This window comes from Scyliorhinus canicula, chromosome 5 (assembly GCF_902713615.1).
Source record: "Scyliorhinus canicula chromosome 5, sScyCan1.1, whole genome shotgun sequence".
Classification (NCBI taxonomy): domain Eukaryota; kingdom Metazoa; phylum Chordata; class Chondrichthyes; order Carcharhiniformes; family Scyliorhinidae; genus Scyliorhinus; species Scyliorhinus canicula.
The window spans coordinates 47,350,854-47,374,385 of NC_052150.1; the positions used below are offsets into that span (position 1 = coordinate 47,350,854).

General features: G+C 48.4%; 1 protein-coding gene across 1 annotated transcript in view; it reads right to left on the minus strand.

Annotated features, from left to right (window-relative positions):
• The window catches only part of LOC119965958 (N-acetyllactosaminide beta-1,6-N-acetylglucosaminyl-transferase-like), a 55,169-nt gene extending 34,773 nt beyond the window's left edge, over positions 1–20,396 (minus strand). Inside the window, exons 1-2 of the mRNA XM_038796997.1 lie at positions 19,210–20,396; positions 6,039–6,128 (exon numbers count right to left, since the gene is read on the minus strand). Of these exons, the coding sequence (XP_038652925.1) occupies positions 6,039–6,128; positions 19,210–20,155 (1,036 nt within the window). The 5' untranslated portion in view covers positions 20,156–20,396. The remainder of the gene's footprint in view (positions 1–6,038; positions 6,129–19,209) is intronic.
• Between the last annotated feature and the right edge of the window lie 3,136 nt (positions 20,397–23,532).

Sequence of the window (23,532 nt, forward strand, 5' to 3'; positions counted from 1 at the left end):
CCTGCATATCTTTGGGTTGTGGGGGTGAAACGCATGCAGACATGGGGAGAATTTGGGGCAGCACACTAGCATAGTGATTAGCACAATTGCTTCACAGATCCAGGGTCCCAGGTTTGATACCCGGCTTGGATCACTGTCTGTGTGGAGTCTACACAGTGTGTTCTCCCCGTGTGTGCATGGGTTTCCTCCGGGTGCTCCGGTTTCCTCCCACAGTCCAAAGATGTGCAGGTTAGGTGGATTGGTCATGATAAATTGCCCGTAGTGTCCAAAATTACCCTTAGTGGTGGGTGGGGTTACTGGATTATGGGGATAGGGTGGAGGTGTGGGCTTCGGTAGGGTGCTGTTTCAAAGAGCCGGTGCAGACTCGATGGGCCGAATGACCTCCTTCTGCACTGTAATTTCTATGAATGTGCAAACTCCACACGGACAGTGACCCAGGGCCGGGATTCAAACTCGGGTCCTCAGTGCTGTAGTCCCTCATACTTGACACACCGGATGGTAACCATGCAATTCTATGTACAAACAATTATGTCTATGTTACTGTGAAGCTAAGGAGAGATGGGACTCTCCCATTATTACATGTATTGATCAGTGGCTATGTACACTGGTGCTGCTATATACAAATATATACATTGGTGCAACTATGTACAGTTATTCATAGATACGCCTATGTGCATTTAACCTCACCCTTTACCGCACAGAGATTTATATACAACATTGGCCGGTGGCTGTACATTCACATCTACAGCTGGAACTTGATAAATCTTCATGGAAGTATGTCATGGTTAACACGCACAAGGGGCTTACCCAGCTCCCGTTTGGTGTATCCTTAGCAACATGTTAGGCTTCCAGGGCGTCATGGAGAACATCCTGTGATTGTTGCCGCTTACTTGGGTTAGTCCAGGGAGGAGACGAATAGAATGCACCTCAGATTACTGAAACTTTAATCAGTCCGGGGACTAGAATTGTTTAACGCTGCCCTGATCACAGTGTCACTAGTAACAAAACCAACAATATTGTGCTTTGAAAGAAAAAAGGGGGTGGCTTAAAGAAAAGCTTAGTCATTTTGATCGGCAGATTACAATTCTCAAATGCAATGAAAGACATACGGACAAATCCTCATTCAATTGTATTTATTAGTGGAGTTGGTTACTTTAATTACTAATAAATGACACAGCATTGGTGCAAACAGTACCATGGTCAAGTGCTCTTCTTACCTTCCACTCCTCCAACTACCCTCCTAATCTAACTGATGTACTTTTTGATTTGGGTTATGTCCCTCTCTCCATATTCTAGAAATGGGCCCCTAAAACCTCAATGGGGTTATGCTTCTGGAGAAGACAAGTCACATTTTCTCAATCTCTTCATCCTGATTTCCCATCTTCATACTTCCTTACTTTGTCAGGTTTAAAATCAGCCAAGCTATGCTACGCTTTACAGAAATTCAGTGCATTCTCTAGATCATGGAACAGGATTGGAACGGTTCATCATTAACTCTGTAACCAGAAATCAGTATCTTGAGAGATGTTTTCCACAAGCCTGGAGTAGTTTGTAATAATTATTGCACAATTGCTATGGTGAACAGAGCTTACAGATCCTGAAAACGTAATGCAATTCGAAATCAGGGACGATAATGAAAAAACATCACATATGCGTACAAGATGTATTAGAACATAGAACAGTACAGCACAGAACAGGCCCTTCGGCCCTCGATGTTGTGCCGAGCAATGATCACCCTACTCAAACCCACGTATCCACCCTATACCCGTAACCCAACAACACCCCCCTTAACCTTACTTTTAAGGACACTACGGGCAATTTAGCATGGCCAATCCACCTAACCCGCACATCTTTGGACTGTGGGAGGAAACCGGAATGCCCGGAGGAAACCCACGCACACACGGGGAGGACGTGCAGACTCCGCACAGACAGTGACCCAGCCGGGAATCGAATTGATGTATTGATCAATCAAAAACTACATTAGAAAAGTAAATATTAAAAAGTAGAAACCAGTGGCTGAATTAAGTGTTTGTATAAGTATGCATTGAACTAGGAAGGAGCCAAGCAGACTACCCCGAAACCCACCAAAACATACTACATTATAATGAGAAATCAAGCTTCACAGCACCAGGGACATAGTTTGATTACTGGTTTGGGTCACTGTCTGCAGGTTCTCACGGTGTTTGTGTGCGTTTCCTCCGGGTGCTCTGGTTTCCTCCCACAAGTCCCGAAAGATGTGCTTGTTAGATGAACTGGTGAGTTCTCCCTCGGTGTACCGAACAGGCAACATAGTGTGGCGACTAGGGGATTTTCACAGTAACTTCACTGCAGTGTTGATGCACGCCTACTTGTGACACTAATAAAATGATTATACTTTAGCCTGGGTCGGTTAAGCAAGTTTAATAAGTTTAAAGTAGCACTGGCCATTGGGCCTGGGCTGATTCTGCAACACCAGTCAGATTCATGCTTAGGAAGATGTGAGACTGGGGACTAGAACATAGAACAGTACAGCACAGAACAGGCCCTTCGGCCCTCAATGTTGTGCCGAGCCATGATCACCCTACTCAAACCCACGTATCCACACTATACCCGTAACCCAACAACCCCCCCCCTTAACCTTACTTTTATTAGGACACTACGGGCAATTTAGCATGGCCAATCCACCTAACCCGCACATCTTTGGACTGTGGGAGGAAACCGGAGCACCCGGTGGAAACCCACGCACACAAGGGGAGGACGTGCAGACTCCACACAGACAGTGACCCAGCCGGGAATCGAACCTGGGACCCTGGAGCTGTGAAGCATTTATGCTAACCACCATGCTACCCTGCTGCCCCAACTAGTTATAACAATATGGGAAAACAGCTAAATCTGCAAAGCTCAAACATCTGGGCCATTTATCATCCTTTTTGATCAGCATGAGGTCGATCACAGGTATGGAGGGATCGTCTTACGAGGAGCGGTTGAGTTGGTTGGGCCTGTACTCACTGGAGTTTAGAAGAATGAGAGGCGACCTTATGGAGACATATTGGATTCTCAGGCAGCTTGACAGGATCCGGGGAAGGTTTTCTCCTTATGGGTGAGTCTAGGACCAGAGGGTATAGTCTCACAGAGTAAGGAGTCACCCATTTAACTCAGAGATGGAGGAATTTATTCTCAGAGGGTAGTGAATCGGTGGAATTCTCTCTCAAAGGGCTGAAGAGGCTGGGTCATTATTTATGTTCAAGGCAGAGATAGATTTTTAAATCAAAACGGAATTAAGGGATATGGTGACGAATTGGAGTTGAGGATCATCATATCAGATCAGGGCAGGCTCGAGTCGGTGTCCCACCATGGAGAAGAGAGTGTCCCTCTCCTCACAGGTCCATCTCAGATTCCCAAAGCTTTGGGGGGGGGGGGGGGGGGGGGGGGGCTGGTCAGGTCTTCCCATCTTTGTGACTATGACAAGTATAAGTGGCGCACTTAAAAACAGCTTCAGCTATCGGGCTCTTTACCGCTAATTTTGGCCCCAGCGGTTACAGTACTGCCCACTAGGCCAGGAATTCCGCTCAATTCACACCGGCAGAGTGCTGGCCAATTTGCATTTCCTGACTCACTTACCAAATAGCGTCCCGAACGGAAGTGCGAAATGCACGCTATTCAGTCCTGTTTGTGGGAACATTTGATTTCACAAATGAAAAATTCTGGCCTCAATGCCAAATGTTTAACAGCCTGACTGAAAATATAATGCCAACAGAAGTAGGAAAAACTTAGGCATACATCCACACAGATTTTTTTTTAAAGAACGGAGTAATTCTTGGGATGCGTGCGCTGCCAGCTAGGCCAACATTTATTGACCATCCTTAACTGGTGGGGCAGGATGGCACAATGGTTAGCACTGTTGCCTCAGCTCCAGCGACCTGGGTTCAATTCCGACCTCGGGTAACTGGGAAAAAGTGCAAACTACACACAAACAGTGTCTGCGTGGGTTTCCTCCGGGTGCTCCGGTTTCCTCCCAAACTCCAAAGATGTGCAGGTTAGGAGGGTTGGCCATGATAAATTGGCCTTAGTGTCCAAAAGTTTAGGTGGGGTTATGGGAATAGGGAGCAGGTGTGACCTTAAGTAGGCGGCTCTTTCCAAGGGCCGGTGCAAACTGGATGGGCTGAATGACCTTCTTCTACACTGTAAAGTCTTATGATTCTAACTGTTCTTGAGCAAGTTGTGAGCGGCTTTCTTAAATCACTGTAGTCCATGTGGCATAGATACACCTACAGTGCTTTTAGGATGGGAGTTCCTGGATTTTGACCTAGCCACAATGAAGGGTGGGTGATATAGTTCCAAGTCTGGATGGTTTGTGGCTGGGGGGAGGGGGGAATGGTGTTCTCAGAGTATGCTGCCCTTATCCTGCAGTACAAGTCACACATTTGGAAGGTTCTATTGAAGGAGATTTGGGGAGTCACAGCAGTTGCTTGTAGATGACACATACTGCTGCCACTGTGCAGTCATCAGCGAACATCCCCTCCATATGATGAAGCAGCAAAGGTGGTTGGGCCTAGGACACTACCTGGAGGAGCTGCAGTAGTAATGTCCTGATACGGAGATGATTGACATCCATCAACTACAATCATCTTTCGTTTTGCTAGCATTAACTCTGACCAGCAGAGAGTTCCCCCCCCCCCCCCCCCCACCCCCCCCCCCCCCCCCGATTCCCATTGACTCCAGTTTTGCTGGGGTTCCTTGCTCCTACACTCAACGCTGCCTTGACGTCAAGTGCAGTTACTTCCAGCTCACCTCGATTACAGCTCTTTGTCCATGTTGTCCAGGCTGTAATGAAATCAGGAGCTGAGTGGCCCCAGCATAACCCAAACTGAGCACGTTATTATTAAATAAGTGCTGTTTGACAGCACTGTCGATGAACCCTCTGTTTGGAATGTAATAGTGGGGGATATGCCAGGCCATGAGGTTATAGATTTTGGTTGAATACAATCCTGCCGCTCTTTGCCTACAGTGCTTTATAGACACCCAGTGTAGAGTTGCTAAATCTGTTCGAAATCTATCCAATTTAGTGCTGTGGCATGGTAAAGTAGCCATAGTCCCAGATGACCACAGGCTGCATTCCTAGTTGAGGAGGAGAGCTGACCTGCGGTGATTTGACCTGCGGTGATTTGACCTGCGGATCACTGCTTCTCAGGCGAGGGGCAAGGTTGAGAAGGTGGGGCCTTCATGAATAACCTCAGCCAGTACAGGAATTGAATCCACACTTCAAGTTGGCCTTGTTCTGCATCCACTGTGCAGCCAATTGAGCTAAACCGGCCCCCCGGCTGGGTGCTAGTACCACACAACATAATGAAGGGTACCCTCAATGTAAAGACTGGACTTTAAGACTTAATTGAATTTAAACTCCACCATCTGCCATAATGGAAGTTAAATCTTTGGCTCCAGAATATTATTAACCTGGGCCCTTTCTTGTCCAGTGACTACCACTAGGCCATTGTTTCCCATGTCTGATCAGAAACTACACTAGAATTTCCTGCAATTATTGAGCATTCTGACCCAGCTCTCGATAGCTCACCCTGTTACTTTTTATATGTTTCATAATAAAAGGCAGGTGTAGGAAAGCAGGTGTCATGTGCAAATCAATACAAAAGGAAACGACAGTTTTCACTACCATAACGCAACCAACAGGAAAAAACATCACTCAAAGAAATGAAATGAAATGAAATGAAAAGAAAATCGCTTATTGTCACGAGTAGGCTTCAATGAAGTTACTGTGAAAAGCCCCTAGTCGCCATATTCCGGCGCCTGTTCGGGGAGGCTGGTACGGGAATTGAACCTATCTGCTGGCCTGCCTTGGTCTGCTGTCAAAGCCAGCGATTTAGCCCTGTGCTAAACAGCCCCTAAGTGAGATAGTGTTCAATACAATCAACAGATGCAGTTACACTGTGAAGCAGAGCGATATTACCAACAATACAGTACGAGAATAACATTTAAAAGTAAATTTTGCCCAAATAGTCAAACTGCGTGCAGTAGGGTTCAAAGCTTAAATTTAAATAAATTACCGTGGCAACCATCATGGTCTTTCTGATCACTCCATTTTATGGCACGCAAGTTCCCTTCCCAGGCTGCTGATGGCATTGAACCAGGTACACCTGAAAGATGGATATCTAGCATTAACACCGATAACAAAATAATTTAAATGAACCTGTGTTTAAAAAGAACCTTGCGTTTCATGCTTTAATCAATAATACAGCAAAGCTGCTTAATTCTTTGCTTAATTTCCATTCAGTTTAATGATGGGCATAGTAGCCTATAATTGTGCAATGTTGATAAATGAATTGGAAATCTTCCAAATGTCTCTCAAGGAATGGTTTCGAACCATTGAACTCCAGATTCTGCAGGTCGTGGTGAGGCAAGGGTACTTGCTGTCGATTTCGAAGGAAGCTACCCACAAAGATCTTGCAACCTCTGGGATGGAGGGGGTGGGTGGAATGTAATTAGAATCATACAGCACAAAGAACCCAGCAATCAGCGCTGGTCAAAAACAACCACCTAACCATTCTAATCCCATTTTCCAGCACTTGACCCATAGCCTTGCACATCTAAATACTTAAATATGATGAGGGTCGCTGCATCCACCACCCTTTCAAACAGCAAATTCCTACTCCTACCACCCTCTGGGCAAAAAGGTTTTTCCTCACAGCCCCTCTAAACTTCCTTTCCTTTACCTTAAGTTTATGTCCCCTGGTCATTGACCCCACCACGAAAGGGAAATCTTTGTTCCCGTCTACCCTATCGATACCCCCTCAATTTTATATATCTCAATCGTGCCCCCTCCCCCCTCAGTCTCCTCTGCTCCAAGGAAAACAATCCAAGTCTATTCAATCTCTCTTCATAACTAACACTCTCCAGCCCAGGCAACGTCCTGATTAATCTCCTCTGCACCCTTTCCAGTGCTATTACATCCCTCTTGTATTGTGGATTCCAGCAATACTCCAGCTGTGGCCTAACCAACGTTTTATACAGTTCCAGCATCACCTGCTCTTATGCCTTGGCTAATAAAGGCAAGCATACCAAATGCCGAGGATTTCTGGTGGCGGTCACACATTTGGTAGCTCCCGCTCAAGGTGGATTGTTTCAGTCCTTTCCCCATTCGCAAGGTGGAAGTTCAGATGGAAAGAGGTGTAGGAGTGCTAGGAGAAGGCGTGACTCCTCTGGCGTGGCTGGAGTGGACCAGGAGTGGGTCAAGAAGAGAGCTGGTGGAGCAAGAGAATCTCTGTGCCACAGGTCAAGATGGCAGAGGCAAAGGGCCTGTTCTGCACACCAAGTGGTCAACGGAACAGCTGGTGGACTTCTTAAATGAGAAGTTCATCCAGCAGGGAAGGAAAGCCCTGGAGGACCTAGCCAGGGTGGTAGAGCTGCTCAAGACAGGGATTGATCGTGTGAAGCAGTGGCTGGAGTCCCAGGGCCAGGTGATCCATAAAATGGAGGAGGCGATGGGGGGAAACACAAGGACCAGCTCGCCTCGTTAGCAGCCGAGATGGGGATGATGCGGGAAATACAAAAGAGGTTGAAGGAGCAGGTGGAGTATCTGGAGAATCGCTACAGCGGGCAAAACATGCGCATCGTGGGATGCCCGAAGGTCGACCGAGTTCACAGGGTGCTGATGAGGCTGCAGACAGGTGAGTCGCCAAGGGCAATGGTGGTGCGATTGCACTGCTTCTTGGACAAGGAGAAGATTCTGCGGCGGGCAAAGCAGATGAGGAAGTGCAACTGGGAGTGGAACGAGCTGCGGATGTACCAGGACCTGGGCGCGGAGCTGGCGAAGATGGGGGCGGGGGGGGGGTGAAGTTTGGAGTGATGTATCCAGCCTGTCTCTGGATGACTTTCCAGAACAGAGAATATCATTTTGGTCTGCAAGAGAGGGTGACGGAATTTTTGAGAGACAACGGACTGGCAAGAAAAGGAGGACATTGAACTTTGGTGGAGGTGTTTCCATTTGGTGGTTGTTGGCGAGTTGTTTCTCCGTTAAGATGGTTTGTTGGGCTTGGTGGAGGAGTGCTTGGGGAGCATTAAGGGCGAGGGCACCTTTTTCTGTTCCTTTGTTTCCTGAGGGAGTGCAGATCGGTGGTGGGGTTTTGGCGGAGTTTGGTCAGTTCTCCGGATCCAAGCTGGATAAGGAAAGAGCGAGGTGTTCCCAAATGAGACCAGAGGGCAGGACAGGAGGTTGGGGGAGCTGCATTTAAGATGGAGGAGATGAGTTTCAGGTACTTGGGCATCCAGGTGGCACGGGATTGGGCACAGCTGCATTAGTTTAATTTAGCTCGGTAGGTGGAGCTGATGAAGGGGGATTTTAAGAGGTGGGATGTGCTGCCACTATCATTAGCGGGATGGGTGCAGACAGTGAATGTAATGGTGCTGCCAAGGTTCCTGATTATATTTCAGAACCTCCCGATCTTCGTTCTGAAGTTATTCTTTAAAAAAGGTCAATGCGTTGATTTGGGGGGGTTTCGGGTGGGGAAGACCCTGTGGGTCAAGGCGGTTTTCTTTGAGCGGGTAGGGTTGGCATTGCCAAATATAATGAAATACTACTGGGCGGTTAACATCTTTATGGTCAGGAAATGGATAGTGGGGGAGGTGGTCAGTCTAGGGGCGGATAGAGGCGGATTCTTGCAGGGGAACGCGTTTAGGGGCATTGTTGACTTCTCGTCTGCCAGGTACTCTGAGCCCAGTGGTGGTGCTGGCCTTGAAGGTATGGGGGCAGTGCAGCAGCATTTGAGACTGGAGGGTGCTCGCTGTGGGCACCAATTTGTGATAACCATGTGGTTTGTGCCAGAGGGGGCTGAATGCGAGCTTTCGGGAGTGGCAGCAGGCGGGGATTGAGCGGTTTGGGGATCTGTTCATAGGGGGCAGCTTTGCGAAATTAGAGGACCTGGAGGAGGAATAGGAGCTGCCCAGAGGAATGGTTTTAGGTACTTCCAGGTGCGGGATTGCGAGAGGCGATAGGTGCCTTCCTTCCCTGTGTTACCCCCTCTGTGGCTGCAAGAAAAGGTATTATCGAGGGAGGGAGCAGGGTGGGGAAGGAGTCCGAGGTTTACAAGGTGATGGACTGGGAGGGAGCCCTAAAGGGAGACGTTAAACAAAAGTGGTAGGGAGGAGCTGGGGGGGGGGGTTGAAGAAGAGGGGTAGGTGAGTGACCTGGCAGAATTCCTGAGGTTGGAAAAAAAAAATCAACTTTGCCTTAAGGGGGTCGGTCGTTGGGTTCGCTTAGAGGTGGAAGCCGTTCATTGACTTAGCAGACGGAAAGGCGGGGGGGCGAAATAAAAATAAGAGTGGGTGTTGGTTATTTATTATGTTGTGCAATTTTGCTTCTTCTCTATTTTTGTTTGTTGTCTATTTAAATGCCTGAATATATTATTTTATTTTTTTTAAAGTATACCAAATGTCTTCTTAACCACTGTACTTACCTGCTCTGCTACCTTAAGGGACCAGTGTACATGTACGTCAAGATCCCGCTGATCCTTTGTGCTTTTCAGTGCCCTGTTGCTCATCATGTATTCCCTTGCCTTGTTTGTCCTGTCCAAGGGCATCACCTCAACACTTATCCAGATTGAATTCCATTTGCCACTGAGCAACCCATCTGACTAGCCCACCTATATCTCCCTGTAATGTAAGGCTCTCCCCCTCACTGTTTACCACCCCAACTGCAGGGCCCCACTGGACATAGACTTCCAATCAGAGAAACACCCCTCGACTATCACCCTCTGCTTCCTGCCACTCAGTCAATTTGGATCTAATTTGCCAAATCTCCTTGGATCCCATGGCCTTTTACCTTCCACTGTCAGTCTCCCATTTGGGACCCGATTAAAAGCCTTGCTGAAATCCAAGTAGACTACATTAAATGCATTTCCCTCATCGACACAAATTGTCACCTCTTCGAAAATTCAATCAAGTTGGTCAGACATGACCTCCCCTTAATAAAGCCATGCTGACTTATTTGGATTAATCCCTGCCTCTACGAATGCAGGTTAATTCTGACACTCAGAATTGCTTTCATTGGTTTCCCCACCACAGAGATTAGACTGACTGGCCTGTAGACAGTGCCCTTCTTGAATAATGGTACCACATGGGCTATCCTCCAGTTCTCTGCCAGCACTCCTGTGGCCAGAGAGGAATTGAAAATTATTGCCAGTGCCTCCATTTCCTCCCTTGCCTCACTCAGAAGCCGAGGATAAATTTCATCTGGCCCTGGAAATTTGTCTACTTTTAAGCAACTCAGAACCACCTCTATTACAGTCCTTATCCCTGATTTCTATATCCACACTGTCCCTCTCACAAGTGAACATTGATACTAAGTATTCATTTAGATGTAGCCATCTAAGATGGCCACCTGCAAAGGACCATGGGAATTATGGCCAACCCAGGACTCAGACAGATACAAAGCCTATGTGTATCTGCAACACAGGTAACCAGACCTGATCGAAAACCCCGCCCGCTCGTTTGTATTTTAATGGCCCATTTTCCCAGGACAATAGAACTCCAATCAAGCAACCGGTACAGCCACAGACTGATCGGTGCCACTCCCCTTACTCAGAAAGCACAACTGCCAAGATCAATGACTGCTAAGGACCCGCCCATTTATTGGCCGAAATCAAAGACAGTGATCAGAGCCCTGTCAAACTATTGGGTCCAAGGTTAAGGACCGTCATAAAGAGCACGAAATGTCAGAGGGATAAAAGAGAGCACAGCCATGTGTTCTGTCTCTTATTGGATCCGGCCATTGCCAACCCAATTGTAGCAGGAACAGCCAGCCAAGTTCAAGACCAACGATCGCTACCTGATGGATGAGCCCGGCAGACACAGAGTCACTTTCTTCGAACCAGCCAAGTGAAATCTAGATAAATGACGTATCCATTTGCACAGTGCCAGTCGCCCTGAAGAAGTATAGGTTATTGTAGCTGATAGGTGTAGTTTAACTCGTAGTAGATTGTGTTTTCATGTCCAGATAACTCTTATGTAAATAATCTTTTGAATGAACTAACTGGTTGTGTGGTCATTTGATCGATATAAGGGAAGGCTTGTGGTTCACCAACATTATTATACAGCAACATCAATCCCTACCTCCATCCTCCAGCTCCACACAAATTACCACTGTGGTTCTTAATGGACCCTACTCATTCACTCGTCATCTATTTACCCTTAATGTACTTGTAAAACAACTAAGAGAAAATCTTTTTATATCCCCCTTTATGTACTCCTAATTTCCTTTCTAAGTTCCCTCTTCAACTTTCTATACGCCTCTAGGGCTTCTGCTTTTTGAGCCCTTGAGCCCTCGATATCTGCCTTAAGCCTCCCCTTTTTTCCCCCTTTATCCAATGCTGTATATCCCTTGACATCCAGGGTTGACTGGATTTGTTGGTCCCACCATTCTGGCAGCAGGTCGAGGTTGAGTTGCAGGTTTTTAGTCCTTACCCCACCCAATTGAGGGGGTGTTTGCTGGTGTGAGGTGCATGAGCTCTACTCCACCGGTGGGCCAGTTTATGGCTTGCTAGACGAGGAGTGTAACAAGTAAATGGCAGCAGATTGACAAAGAGGTGCGACACAGGAAAAGATGGCGAAGGGTGCTTGGGGGTCATTGCCCGCCCAGTGGTCTACCGAACAGCCTGTGAACTCTACATTCGAGCAGAGGAAGGAGGCCTCAAGAAGTCCTGGCAAAGGTGGTGGGGCCGCTTTGGGCGGCTATCGAGAGAGTGGAGCAGAGGCTGGAGGCGCAGGTCTGGCAGTCTAGAAGGTGGAGGAGTCAATGAGGGAGCATGGGGACCGGCTAGCCTTGTTAGAGGTGGAGATGGTGCTTGTGCGAACAGCCAAAAGAGGTGGATGGAGAAGGTGGAGAACCTCGAAAGCCGTTTCAGGTGGCAGAATCTCAGGATCGTGGGGCTGCCCGAGGGGACTGAAGGAACGCAGGCCACAAAGTATGTGGCAAATATTATGGAGAAGTTGGTAGGGGACGGGGTCATTGACACGCAGGAGGAGGCCAAAGGCGGGGATCCGTCGAGGGCGATGGTGGGTAGGTTGTATCGTTTTCTCGACAAGGAGAAGATAATGAAATGGGCGAGACAGTTGAAAATTTACAGCCCCCCCCCCCCCCCCCCCCCCCCCCCAAACAAGATGTCGCAGGCCTCTATATCGCTCATTTTAAAGGAGTATAAAGACCTGGGGCGGGATTCTCCGATCCCCCGCCGGGTCGGAGAATCGCCCGGGTCCGGCGTCAATCCCGCCCCCGCTGTGTCCCGAATTCTCCGCCACCAAAGATTCGGCGGGGGCGGGAATCGCACCGCGCCGATCAGCGGGCCCCCCGCGGCGATTCTCCGGCCAACGATGGGCCGAAGTCCCGCCGCTGTCATGCTTCTCCCGCCGGCGTGGATCAAACCACCTACCTTACCGGCGGGAGCAGGCGGCGCGGATGTGCGCGGGGCGATCCGATCCCGGGGGGGTGCCCCCACGGTGGCCTGGCCCGCGATCGGGGCCCACCGATCGGCGGGCGGGCCTGTGCCATGGGGGCATTCTTTTTCTTCCGCCTTCGCCATGGGGGAGGCGGAAGTGACCCCCTCCCCTGCACATGCGCCGGGATGATGTCAGCAGCCGCTGACGCTCCGGCGCATGCGCGGACTTACGCCGGCCGGCGAAGTCCTTTCGGTCAGCTGGCGTGGCGCCAAAGGCCGTTCACGCCAGCTGGTGGAGCGGGAAACACTCCGGCATGGGCCTAGTCCTTCAATGTGAGGGCTTGGCCCCTAAAGGTGTGGAGACTTCCGCACCCTTAGGGCCCCAAGCCCTCACATTGAGGGGCTAGGCCCACGCCGGAGTGCTTCCCGCCACTCCAACACGCCGGGACGCCTGGTAGGGTAGAATCCCGGCCCCGGAGTAGCACGGATCAAACCGCCCTATTTCACTGTTGAATATGAATGCAAAGGTGTTGCCGTCATGGATAGAGAATTCTGTGCTGGGGAGTGATAGGAGAGGACCAGACGGGGTTTGTGAAGGGACGGCAGCTGTCGGTGAATGTACAGAGGCTGCTTAATGTCATTATGACGTCCTCGAAGAGTTGGGAAGTGGAAGTGGTGGTGGCAATGGATGCGGATAAGGCGTCCCGATCGGGTTGAATGGGCGTATGTGTTCGACGTGTTGGATCAGTTCGGGTTTGTGGATTGGGTTGAGCTGCTGTACAAGGCGCCCAAGGCTAATGTTCGGACAAACAAGATTAGTTCACGAGTACTTAGGGCTACACTGGGAGACCCAGTTGGGAGTTTTGATAGGACCATTGGGATCCCGGGTGGATTTAGTGGTTTCTGGGATATGGGGAAAAGCAAGATATTCCCAATTAATGCTCGAGGACAGGCGGCAGCGGGGAGAATTGCCATTTTGGGTGGTGGAGGCGAGCTTTCACTATCTTGGGATACAGGTGGCGTGGAGTTGGGCCCAGTTGCATGAACTGTACTTGGCTGGTTGGTGGAGGGAATGAAGCAGGATTTCAGGAGGTGGGATGTGCTACCATCATCTTTGGTGAGACACACACATAATAATGAATTTTTAAAAAAAAAACATTTTTAAACTTTATTTTTTAAATTTAGACTATCCGATTATTTTTTGTTCCAAATTAGGGTCAATTTAGCGTGGCCGATCCACCTAACCTGCACATCTTTCAGGGTTGTGGGGTTGAGACCCACGCAGACACGGGGAGAATGTGCAAATTCCACACGGACACGAACCTGGGACCTCGGCGCCGTGAGGCAGCAGTGCTAAGCACTGGGCCACCGTGCCGCCCTAATATCTTTATTAGTATCACAAGTAGACTCACATTAACACTGCAACGAACCTTTAGTCGCCACATTCCGGCGCCTGTTCGGGTACACCGAGGGGGAATTCAGAATGTCCAAATTCACCTAACAAGCACATCTTTCGGGACTTGTGGGAGGAAACCGGAGCACCCGGAGGTAACCCACGCAGACACGGGGAGAACATGTGGACTCCGCACAGACAGTGATCCAAGTGGGAATCGAATGCTGTGAAGCAACAGTAGTAACCACGGTGCTACCGTGACAGACAGTGAAAATGACGGTGCTTCCAAAGTTTGTTTGTATTTCAGAATCTCCCCATTTTTGTTCGCAAGTCCTTCTTTATAAAGGTGAATGGGCTGATTTGAGGTTTGCTTGGGTGAAAAGGCTCTGTGGGAGAGGGTGATGTTTCTGGAGAGGGATCAACGAGTTGGGGGGGGGGGGGAAGAGAGGGGAGAAATAGAGGAGGAGGAAAGAGAGCTGGCTTTGCCAAGCTTGTTGAATTACTACTGGGTTGCAAACGTCGCAATGGTTAGGAAACGGGGTTGGTGTGGAGGCGGCTTCGTGTAGGGGAACCAGCTCGAGGGTGTTGTTGTTGGCACCCCTTCCTTTCTCACCGGTTCCCACTTGGATCACTGTCTGTGCGGAGTCTGCACATTCTCTAAATGGGAAGATGCTTCAGAAATCAGAAGCACAACGGGACCTGGGAGTCCTTGTTCACAATTCGCTTAAGGTTAACGTGCAGGTTCAGTCGGCAGTTAGGAAGGCAAATGCAATGTTAGCATTCATGTCAAGAGGGCTAGAATAAAAGACAGGGATGTACTTCTGAGGCTATACAAGGCTCTGGGCAGACCCCATTTGGAGTATTGTGAGCAGTTTTGGGCCCTGTATCCAAGGATGGATGTGCTGGCCTTGGAACGGGTCCAGAGGAGGTTCACAAGAATGATCCCTGGAATGAACAGCTTGTCGTATGAGGAACGGTTGAGGACTCTGCGGCTGTACTCATTGGAGTTTAGAAGGATATGGGGGGAATCTTATTGAAACTTACAAGATACTGCGTGACCTGGATAGAGTGGATGTGGAGAGGATGTTTCCACTAGTAGGACATGGAGAGGATGTTTTCACTGGCAGGAAAAACTAGAATCAGAGGACACCATCTCAGACTAAAGGATCGAACCTTTAAAACAGAGATGAGGAGGAATTTCTTCAGCCAGAGGGTGGTGAATCTGTGGAACTCTTTGCCGCAGAAGGTTGTGGATGCCGAGTATCTTTAAGACAGAGATAGATAGGTTTTTGATTAATAAGGGGATCTGGAGTTATGGGGAGACGGCAGGAGAATGGGGATGAAAAAAATTATCAGCCATGACTGAATGGTGGCGCAGACTCAATGGGCCAAGTGGCCTAATTCTGCTCCTATGTCTTATGGTATTATGGATGCCAATGGTCTTGGTGAATGTCTATGCCCCAAACTGAGAAGATATAGAATTCATGAAGCGGGTGCTGGGGAACATCCCAGACCTGGACTCGCACCGGTTGATTATGGGAGGGGATTTTAACACGGTCATTGAACCAGGTTGGGACTGGCCGAGCCCGCAGTGGCGAAGGAACTGAAGGGGTTCATAGAGCGCAGGGAGGGCGGACCCATGGAGGTTTATGAGGCTGAGGGCGAAGACGTTTCTTCCACGAGCATAGGGTGTACTTGCGGATCGATTATTCTGTGATGGACAAGATGCTGCTGGCAGTGGTGGTCAACTCGTGGTATTCAGCGATTGTGGTCTCTGACCACGCGCCGCACTAGGTGGACTTGCAGGTGGAACTGGGCGGTGGGGTGGGGGGGGGGGGGGGCAAACACCCACAGCGGAGGTTGGATGTGGGGTTGTTGGCAGACGAGGTGTTGTGTGAGTGGGTGAGGGCCATTATCCGGGGGTATGAGGAACTGAATGATATGGGTGAGGTTTCTGCCGCCACTCTCTGGTAGGCGCTTAAGGCAGTGCTCAGCGGGGAGTTTATATTGATCCGGGCACATAGGGACAAGGTGAAACTAGCGGAGATGGCAAGGCTGGTGGACAAGATTCTGTGCGTGGATAGGAGGTACTTTTTACCTTTTGTAGGCTGGATTGAAAGTAGTGTTCTCGCATACCCAGGATATTGGATTTTAATTTGCTAGCTAGCTGCTTTTAACATGTATAGGAGACTAGTTAGAATTACCCTTGGCGAACACGAGAATGAAATTGCTCATCTGAAGATTCGTTCCGGCTTGGGCCATCGCCTCTCTATCTGGGATTTTTAAGGCACTGAATTCCACATTTCTGAACATCAGGCATAAAGCCAGAATTGAGCCGGCGCCCCACACGTAAAGCCCGAATTGAGCCTGCATCAGAGGAATAAAGCCCAAATTTACTTCTGTGGCCCAGGCATAAAGCCTGAATTTAGTTCTGTGGCCCAGGCATAAAGCCTGTAAGGAAATTTATCACAAACTCCACCCTAGAATGAGCATGCTCTCCCTGCATCACAGACATAAAGCCCAGGCAGTAACAAAGCATGCTGCTACAAATATACAGGATGAAGTGTCATTGCTAATCTCCAGACATTTGTGATTGGTGCCTTATGAATAGACATTGTCCCGTCCCCCCCCCCACCCCCACCCCCACCCACCCCACACACACACAAACCTGGTGCTATTGGTGTTCAAATTCAATTGATACCTGTAATTCATTTTTTTGGAAAGGGCCCAGTGTACAGAATAAGCGACCTTTAATATTTTTCTAACTCAGTAAGATTATGGTCCTCCCGCAGTATAGTGCTCTGTTTATTTTATACTTGGGAGCTTTCTGTTAAAGAATGATTCACAACTAAGCAACAGGCAAAATTGGAATTTCCGAACACATGAGAAGGAAGCTTTGCCCATAATAAAAATATACCGAGGCAGAATTTGAGAGAATGAGGGTTCAGCAGCAGGCACAAATTTAAACTACATAAGCGTAGGAATTGACTAAAGGTTAGGTAGTTCTCTTTCCCCAGAGAGTAGCAATCATCTCGAATACTGGGCACATTGTAAGACCTTGTGAGGTTGCATTGAAAACTGCAATGATTCAATTTATTCAGTAAATCCTCATCCAAAGATTTGCTAATCGATGAAACACATTTTAACCCACCCCCACAGCTTGTGGGCCAAATTACCCTTCAGGGGCCATATTAATTTGTGTTTACCACTCATCAATAGATTCAGAAGCAAATTCCTCTAAAGTTCCAGCTATTAACGGATGGCAAAATAAAGCAGCTTTTTGCATAGCACTTTCACAGCCCGAGACATCCTGAAACATTAAAAAGGGACACAAGCAGCTGTGAAGTGTAGCCACTTTTTGAAACAAAATTACAGTGCAGAAGGAAGTCTATGGTTTCCTGCTACTGAAAAAAGAGCTACTGAGCCTAACCCCACTTCCAGGTTATTTGTCAGTAACCATGTTGGTGATCACAAGTCAAATGCTGTCTCACGGCGCCGAGGTCCCAGGTTCGATCCCGGCTCTGGGTCACTGTCTGTGTGGACTTTGCACATTCTCCCAGTGTTTGCGTGGGTTTCGCTCCCACAACCCTGAAAGATGTGCAGGGTAGGTGGATTGGCCACGCTAAATTGCCCCTTAATTAGAAAAAATGAATTGGGTACTCTAAATTTAAGAAAACTATAGTTCCATGAACATAGATACCCCCTAGGCATTTGGTCTTCAACATACTATTGCTCCAGCTGCATCCTATCCACCCTTTGCACTTTTTACAGTTCTATCATAATCTTCCTGCTCACACTTTATGCCTCAGTTAGTAAAGAAGTGTCCCATGTGTCTTCTTAACCAACTTATTTACTTGTCTTGATAATGATGATAATAATAATAATAATAATAATAATAATTATTATTATTATTATTATTAGTGTCACAAGTAGGCTTACATTAACTCTGCAATGAAGTTGGTGTGAAAAGCTCCTGGTCACCACACGCCTGTTCGGGTACACAGCGGGAGAATTCAGAATGTCCAATTCACCTAACAGCAAGTCTTGAGACTTGTTGGAGGAACCCGGAGCACTCGGAAGAAACCCACATAGACACAAGGAGAAGGTGGAGACTCCACACAGACCCAAGCCAGGAATCAAACCTGGGACCTTGGCGCTGTGATGCAACAGTGCTAACCACTGTGCTGTTCACCTGACCCAGTCCATTGATATCTTCCTTGGGTGTATTTTTTTTTCTTAATGTCAATCACAAAACCAATTTCTCGATCATCTGCAAACTTCTTAATCATGCCTCCCAAGCAAGGGACCTACTACTGAACTCTGAGGAATAGGTCTGAAAACAGCCTTCCAATCACAAAAACACTTGTCAACCTCTCCTCTTTGCTTGCCACCACTTGAGCCAATTTTGGGTCTACTTTGCCACTTGCCCTTGGATGCCATAGGCTCTTCAATTTCTATCAGTCTGCCCATGTGATGACCTGCCTAAAGCCTGAGTGACAGAACCTAAATTGGAACCTACTTCCCCCAAAAAACGTCAAATAAAAGCAAAATAGTGCCGATACTGTACATCTGAAATAAAACAGAAAATGCTGGATAAACTCAGCAGGTCTGGCAGCATCTGTAGAGAAACAGGATTAACATTTCAGTTGATTCTTCAGAACTGAAGAGGGGCAGATTACATACATCACCACCCCTTCCCTGCATGGCCAGCTGTCATTTATTCTTCAGTTTTGCTTTCACTGGGCATCAATTTTTGCTACAACACATTGTGATCTCGCCTTTGTCCCACTCTCAGCACTTCTTTAGTCCTTAATGCTACCATTAACACTCCCTTGCCTTGTATCCATGACATCTTTGTCAATCTCTCCTTACCTCCTCCACCAACTACTCTATCCCATCTCCTCCACCCCACTCTCAGTTACAATCCATTACATGTCTACCCCTCTTCATTTCTGAAGGGCCACCAGATGGACTCAAAATATGAACTCACTCCTTTCGCCACAGATGCTGCCAGACCTGCTCCACCAGCCTCGCGAGCCGGTTGCGCCATTCAATCAGATCATGGCTGATCGCTTCCTGGTCTCAAATCCACCGCCCTCCCATATCACTTTAATGCATTTTTTAAAAATCAGAACTGTATCTATCCTTCCTTGAAACCATTTAATGACCCAGACTCCACTGCACTACGGGGCTGCGAGTTCCACACATGCACTACCCTCTGCGAGAAGTAGTTCCTCCTCATCTCAGTTCTAAATCTTCCGCCTCTCAACCTACATTGGTGGCTTCTCGCTGGAGCCAAAGATTATTAAACAATACCAAAGATTATTAAACAATTTGAAAGCTGGAATCGAAGGCACAGTTCCATTCTCCCTGGGAGATAGCAGATGTTGCACATACCTGGTATTCTGTTTAATGTTACCCAGTAGTGTTCATCAGGACTGTATGTGTCTTTAGACCAGTTTAACAAATCCAAAGCCCGCTGGTCTTTCAAAATAAATTCGACGAATCCGATTGTCAAAGCATAGTAAGCGGACCCAAAATAGATGGTTAGGTTGTGGGGAGGGGGCGATTTCTGCTTCTTAGTTCTGGCCACGTGGGATCGGCTGGCGGACAAAACCTGCTTGTACGCGAACCTGGTGCGGTCTCTGGCATGTGCTGGGGGCAACACGCCAGGGGTAATGTTCTTCCCTTTGAACGTCTTGAGGTGTCGAATGATCTCCAGGTTGGTCTTGAGGGGGTAGTCCTGGCCGCAGAGGTTGAGAACGTACTTCCAGCTGCTCCGGAGCTTGAAGAGGTCGGTCAGGCAGCTGATGTCCGCCTCCAGCCGGGACATGCCGCCGTAGATGATGGGCTCCATCCTGGAGGCGAGGAAGACGTTGCCGAAGCAGCTCTGCAGCCGCTGCAGCTTGCCGTGGAAGGGCGCGGGCGATTTGCCATCCACATGGATGCAGTAGAGGTTGTGCGGTCGGTAAATGGCCTTGAAGAGGCTCTCGAAGGTCTCGAACTCCTTGTGCACGGTGACGATGAAGGCCAGGGGGAAGCTGGTCTCCTCAGCCAGCAGCGGGCTCCGGGTGTAGTGAAGCAGCGCCCGCAAGTGGCCGCAATAATCCCCCTCCGGCGGGAAGGGGGCTGCTGAGGGCGCCCCTTTCCAAAGGAAGACCCTCTGCCCTTGGAAGAAGGAATCACAGACAGGTGAGTCTCCTGGAAGGAGTGATCTGTCGGGAATCTTGAATCTATACCAACTCCCATTGGATTGAATCCGATAAAACCAGTAGGAACTCACCGCCACCATCAACAGCAGCAGCGTCACGAAACAAACCTGGATGCTCTGCCTTGTCTCCATTCCCGCAAAGAAAATACTCTCCTTTTACTTTCAGCTGCTGCCTAGTGAACCCGAGCGGCGATGGATGGCCAGGGAGCCCCCTCTGTGCTTATCTTTCTTTCGCATTTGGATAGCCCTGGGTGGGGAGGGTAAGGCTCCAGTGAGCCACTCCAGGCGAGTGAGTGCCTCTCAGCACACTGCAGGTCTCTCTCTCTCTCACTCACTGCTGTGCAGTTTCACTTTTAACACTTTCCACCCGGGAACCCGCGAGTGTAATCATCATTTAACCCACTGTCTACTTCCAAAGACGGCAGCTCATCTCCTCCCCGGAAAATGTAGACAAGGAGGGTAACTGTGATAATGGCGTTAAAAAAACATCGACTTCTATTTTGTCAGACTGTAAATGGTTAACTTTACACATTCCAGCACCCATTCAAAATATCAGCCTACTCACTTTAAACCCTGAACAGGTTACATAGATAGATATAGAATTTACAGTGCAGAAGGAGGCCATTCGGCCCATCGAGTCTGCACCGGCTCTTGGAAAGAGCACCCTACCCCCTATCCAAGGTCAACACCTCCACCCTATCCCCATTACCCAGTAACCCCACCCAACACTAAGGGCAATTTTGGATACTAAGGGCAATTTATCATGGCCAATCCACCTAACCCGCACATCTTTGGACTGTGGGAGGAAACCGGAGCACCCGGAGGAAACCCACGCACACACGGGGAGGATGTGCAGACTCCGCACAGACAGTGACCCAAGCCGGAATCGAACCTGGGACTCTGGAGCTGTGAAGCGATTGTGCTATCCACAATGCTACCGTGCTGCCCAAGGTGGCGACCTTTTCTGGGGGAATGGTCCCTTTTTAAAAAAAAAGAAGAAAACTTCAATAAATTGAGGCTATTGTATTTGGCGACAGAAATGTTGTCACAGTTGATGTAATTTAGGAGTAGCAGCAGAATGGTTTATAGATTGAGTTTAGATTTAGAAACATAGTAACCATAGCACTGAACAAAAGCCCAAATTGGGAGTGGACAAAGCATTGTTAGTCCAAGGCGTGTCTCTTGTTCGCCACCTACCATTGTCACATGATTCCATAATGATGGAATTAACTAATCCCAGTAATTAACCGCCATCTCTAATTAGTCCAGCAGGATACTGATTGATAAACAAAAATAAAATTGCAAGAGATTTCAAGGCGCTCTAACTTTTTCAAATATTTATCCTTTTATTTCAAAGCGCATTCTGTTTCCACTATAGTTTCTGGTAAGAGTATTCCATATACTAACAACTCTTGTGCAAAAACATTTCTCAAAACCTGTCCCTTTGTTCTTTTGCTGATAATCATAAATATAGGTATTCTGAATTGCCTATTAACTGACATGCGGAAATATTTTCCCTAATAATATCAAAATTCCACATAGTTTAAATTGTTAATTGTTAATTCTTAACTTGTTCTGCAGGTCAGGATGAGCCGACTGTTTGAGGGGATGGTTCATATGTTCTGGGCCTGCCCGAAGTTGGAGAAATTTTGTACAGTGAGAACTTAGAAATCCACCTTAGGGCCAGTTTTGTTGGAGGCCACAAGAACAATAAAATCCAGAAAGATCTTTTGAGTAAAGGTAGTAAGCTGATGTGGAAAGCCTAGAATGAGACCACAATTATGGAAATGGCAGAAAAAGAAAGTTGCAAATTGCCAGCGAGTTGTTATTTTTCCAAGCAGGAGGCAAGCGGGATCCATTATATTTCCATGGGATCCAGGTCACAGCAGCCAGGTTCACAGTCTTAAGAGTTAGAAGTCAGAACAATTTATACTAGAAGCGAAAAGGGTGCTAATTGGTTGGCAAGTCTGATTGGCTGAGACATTGGCATGGAGAAAGCAATGGGGAACTATAGACTCCCTAAGCTTGCGTGCAATTCTTTAGGGAGATGGTGGGAGAAGGTTATTGTCACTGAACTAGTAACCCAGAGGCCCAGGCAGCTGGTGGAATTTAAATGGAATTAATAAAAGATTTGAAATGTAAAGCTCGCCTCCGTAATGGTGATGATGAAACTATCATTGATCGTTATAAAAACAAACTGTCAAGAGGTGGATAGTCATGAAGGAAGAGATGAAAATAAGAAGTGGATGCTTCCAATTCACTGTAGCTTAGAAGTCAGAAGAGATTAAGGGATGAAAGAGGAGGGTTGACAGAAGGAGGATCAGGTACACAGCCTCATCTTCATCCTTTTGTCATGACTCTGCAGGGAGACAGCAGCAGACAGTAGTCAAAGGGCCTCAATTGGTATTTGTCTCTCCCAGTAATGGGGTAAGAATGGCAGTTTAGTTGCCAGTTTGGTGGTCATTTTCCAAACTTCGTTGGACTCTGGAATGGTTGCTACAGATTGGAGGGTAACTGATATAACCCTGTGATATACCTTCAATTCAGAGTGAGGCAGAGAGCGCGAGTGAACAGTAGGCTAACTTGCCTAACCAGAGTCAGTAGTACAGAGAATGCTGCCCACAAGAGGCCGGCCTATATATGGGCCGAGCCAGAAGGGGAGCTACACTGGGGTTACAGTACAGTACAGTACCTGAAAGCAGTTCATATCACCACTTCCAGGTCATAGGTCACAGGTTATGGTATCATGCATGCATTATGGTCAATATATTCACCACATTCACCCCCTGTTAAAAAAAAATCAAGTCCAGCGGGGGTGACGTGGGGTCATTACATATTCAGTCTATCTGGAGGCCGGATCGTTCTCTTCAGCTCTGGCGGTGCGGCGGGCACAGTTGTCGCAGGTGGTGATTCCAGGGGCGTTGTGTCTGGAGCTTGAGCCTCAGTCCGGATTGTCGGAGACAGTTCGGGTGCGGGAGTAGGGGGGGGGGGGGGATGGGTGGCAGCAGTGTCGGCACGGGACAATACAGGAGACCATGGGTAGTGTACGGGGCACTGTGGGTGGCGGCGGGCAGCGGGGAGGAGGGGATGTAGACGGGTGGGGGGGGGCGTGTTGGCAGGGGTACCAGCTGGCGCCAGGTCCCGTAGGGAAACCGTATCTTGCCGTCCGTCCTGGTGCGCGATGTAGGCCTACTGGGGGTCAGCGTGGAGCAGCTGGACCCTCTCGACCAGGGGGTCAGTCTTATGGCTCCTCATGCGCCTCCAGAGAAGGGCAGGTCCCGGAGTTATCGGCCAAGATGGAAGCGAGTCCCCGGAGATGGACTTCCTGGGGAAGATAAACAAACGATCGTGAGGGGTCTCGTTCGTGGCTGTGCAGAGAAGCGATCTGATGGAGTGGAGGGCGTCAGGGAGGACCTCCTACCAACGGGGGATTGGGAGACTTCTCGGCCTAAGGGCCAGAAGAACGGCCTTCCATACCGTTGTGTTCTCCCTCTCCACCTGCCCGTTTC